Source organism: Euphorbia lathyris, chromosome 1, assembly GCF_963576675.1.
Source record: "Euphorbia lathyris chromosome 1, ddEupLath1.1, whole genome shotgun sequence".
NCBI lineage: Eukaryota > Viridiplantae > Streptophyta > Magnoliopsida > Malpighiales > Euphorbiaceae > Euphorbia > Euphorbia lathyris.
The window spans coordinates 27795272-27797974 of NC_088910.1; the positions used below are offsets into that span (position 1 = coordinate 27795272).

The 2703-nt window shown below is 35.8% G+C and overlaps 1 protein-coding gene across 1 annotated transcript; it reads left to right on the forward strand.

Moving 5' to 3' along the window:
• Nucleotides 1–465: 465 nt before the first annotated feature.
• LOC136224862 (gibberellin 20 oxidase 1) lies at nt 466–2416 on the forward strand. The gene is made up of 3 exons (XM_066013325.1): nt 466–1103; nt 1196–1517; nt 1785–2416. The coding sequence occupies exons 1-3, from the start codon at nt 574–576 to the stop codon at nt 2049–2051; spliced, it is 1119 nt and encodes a 372-aa protein (XP_065869397.1). The 5' UTR covers nt 466–573; the 3' UTR covers nt 2052–2416.
• Nucleotides 2417–2703: the final 287 nt, after the last annotated feature.

Below are 2703 nucleotides of genomic sequence, written 5' to 3' on the forward strand. Positions count from 1 at the left end.
AAATAAGTGCAAAAATACAGGGACCATGGGTGTAATTAACCCAAAGAATTTATTATAATCCCTTCATATGGGGATAATTTTATACTAATTCAGAGTATTTACTAATTGTGCCTCAGATTAATTGAATTTGAAGAGGAATGACAGGTTGTTAGAATAAATTGATGATGAGTTAAAAAGGAATTAAGAAAGCATAACCTACAGCAAAAAGAAAAGGAATTTTGACAGGTGAGTGAGATTAGCATCTCTATGCAACATTCCACAGAAGAAACGCCAAAAACCCATTGGGAAACGCTTCCCTGGCAACTATAAAAAGGACACAACTCCAGTAAATTGGACCATCTTGCAATTTCTCCATTAACAAACACCTTCTCTGCAAAAAACGACAATCACAAGCCCTTTTTTTGCAAATTTTTACACCTATAAGATTCCAATTTTTGTTCACCGATTTCCCCAAAGAAAGCGGTATTGGCTTTTCTTTTATCTCAACACTCTCCCTCCATTTTCTTCTCCCCTTTAAATAAACTTCCCCCAATCTCCACACTCAAATCAAAATCAAAATCAACCTGTAATGCCATGGCAGTAGAATGCATGAAAGCTATGCCTAATCACGATCAAGACAGAAAATCAATAGTTTTTGATGCAAAACAACTTAGATACCAATCGAACATACCTCAACAGTTCATCTGGCCGGATGACGAAAAACCGATTATGAATGCGAAAGAACTTCCAGTTCCGCATATCGATTTAGGCGGATTCCTTTCCGGTGATCCTGTGGCTGCAATGGAAGCATCGAAGCTCGTCGGAGAAGCTTGCCAGAAACACGGTTTTTTTCTAGTTGTTAATCATGGCGTCGATCGGAGGTTAATAAATGATGCTCATAAATATATGGATAAGTTCTTCGAATTGCCTCTCCCTGAGAAGCAAAAGTCTCAGAGGAAAACTGGTGAACACTGTGGCTATGCTAGTAGCTTCACTGGTAGGTTTTCTTCCAAACTTCCGTGGAAAGAAACGCTGTCGTTTCTCTATACGGCGCAGCAAAATTCACCTAATTTAGTTCAGGAGTATTTTCAGAACACAATGGGCGAGAGTTTCTCGGATTTTGGGTAGGCTAATCGATTAAATTCACCATGATTTTTCAATCTTTGTTTGCGTGATTAAAATGATTAACATGTGTGTTCTTGATTTTGTTATGCAGCAAGGTTTATGAGGAGTACTGCGAGTCGATGAGTAGTTTATCGCTGGGAATCATGGAACTCCTGGGAATGAGCTTGGGAGTAAGCAAAGGTCATTTCAGGGAATTTTTTGAAGAAAATGATTCGATAATGAGACTGAACTATTATCCTCCATGCCAAAAACCTGATCTTACTTTAGGAACTGGGCCTCATTGCGATCCAACATCGTTAACGATTCTTCATCAAGATCAAGTGGGGGGTCTTCAAGTGTTTGTGGACGACGAATGGCGTTCTATTACCCCAAATTTCGATGCTTTTGTCGTTAACATTGGCGACACTTTCATGGTAATTTAATTACCTTTTCCCTCTTTTTTTTTTCAGTTTGGAGGCACTCTCTCAACTTGCTCTGCAAAATCAATTTTGGTTTGAATTTATAAAGTGTCTTGTTAATCTTATAAACTTACATGAAGTGATATCATTAATTTCTAAATCAGCTCAATATCACTATTAGGTTAATAGACCACTTTTAAGAAGTTCATGGGTTAATATGTCACTTTAAACAAACTAGTAAGTTGTGAGACTTTTGTAACGGAGAATTTGAAATGGTTGCAGGCACTTTCGAACGGGAGATTCAAGAGCTGCTTGCACAGGGCAGTAGTGAACAGTGAAACAACAAGAAAGTCACTAGCGTTTTTTTTGTGCCCAAAGAGTGATAAAATAGTGAGAGCACCAGAAAAATTAGTGGACAAATACTATCCAAGAATATACCCAGATTTCACATGGCCAATGCTTCTTGAATTTACACAGAAGCATTACAGGGCCGACATGAGGACACTTGAAAAGTTCACAAATTGGGTTCTTCAACAGAGAAACTACTAGGCATAGTAATCAAAAAATTACAGACGTCACTAATGAGCATCTTCTTTTCTTTTCTTTTTCTTCTTTTCTTTTTGTTCTCAGAAACACAAGAGGGAAAACAAATGCGAGATTTTTAGAGAAGAAAATGCCTTTTTTTTTTAATGCTCATTGGTCTGTAACTCAAGCTTTTTGGGTCATCAACTTCAACTTCAACTCAACTAGAGCCAAGACAAGATATTTTATATATGTCATAAAGGAAGGAGGGAAGGACCAAATAAGAATTGTTGGATGTGCTCAACCTTTTTTGTACTTTTCTTCCATAATATAGAAACAATGTTATGTTCCTATCCTTGTTAAATTAATACTCTGCTTATGTTTTATTTTACCCTCTTCATTTCGCTTCTCAATTTAATTTTGTCTTAAAAAATAACCTATGCCACTCTATAATCGGTGGTTTTTAATGCTTATATTTATCATTTTCAACGCATTTAATCTAAAATGACAAATTAAAAAGCAAATTTTGTATCTATATAAAAACTAACAGCGGTATAATTCAATTGGCAATACATGCTCAATTTATGAGAATAAAGATTTCTTATTTGATTCTCACTAAATATATCTAATGGGAAAATGCGAACAATTTTAACACTCATTAAACAAAGATAATAAATAA

Excerpts from the sequence above, each read along its gene's own strand:
- LOC136224862 (XM_066013325.1), top strand. The coding sequence starts at position 574 with ATGGCAGTAGAATGCATGAAAGCTATGCCTAATCACGATCAAGACAGA. Across the intron at positions 1,104-1,195 it reads GAGAGTTTCTCGGATTTTGG|CAAGGTTTATGAGGAGTACT; the intron begins GTAGGCTAATCG and ends TTTGTTATGCAG. Across the intron at positions 1,518-1,784 it reads ACATTGGCGACACTTTCATG|GCACTTTCGAACGGGAGATT; the intron begins GTAATTTAATTA and ends AAATGGTTGCAG.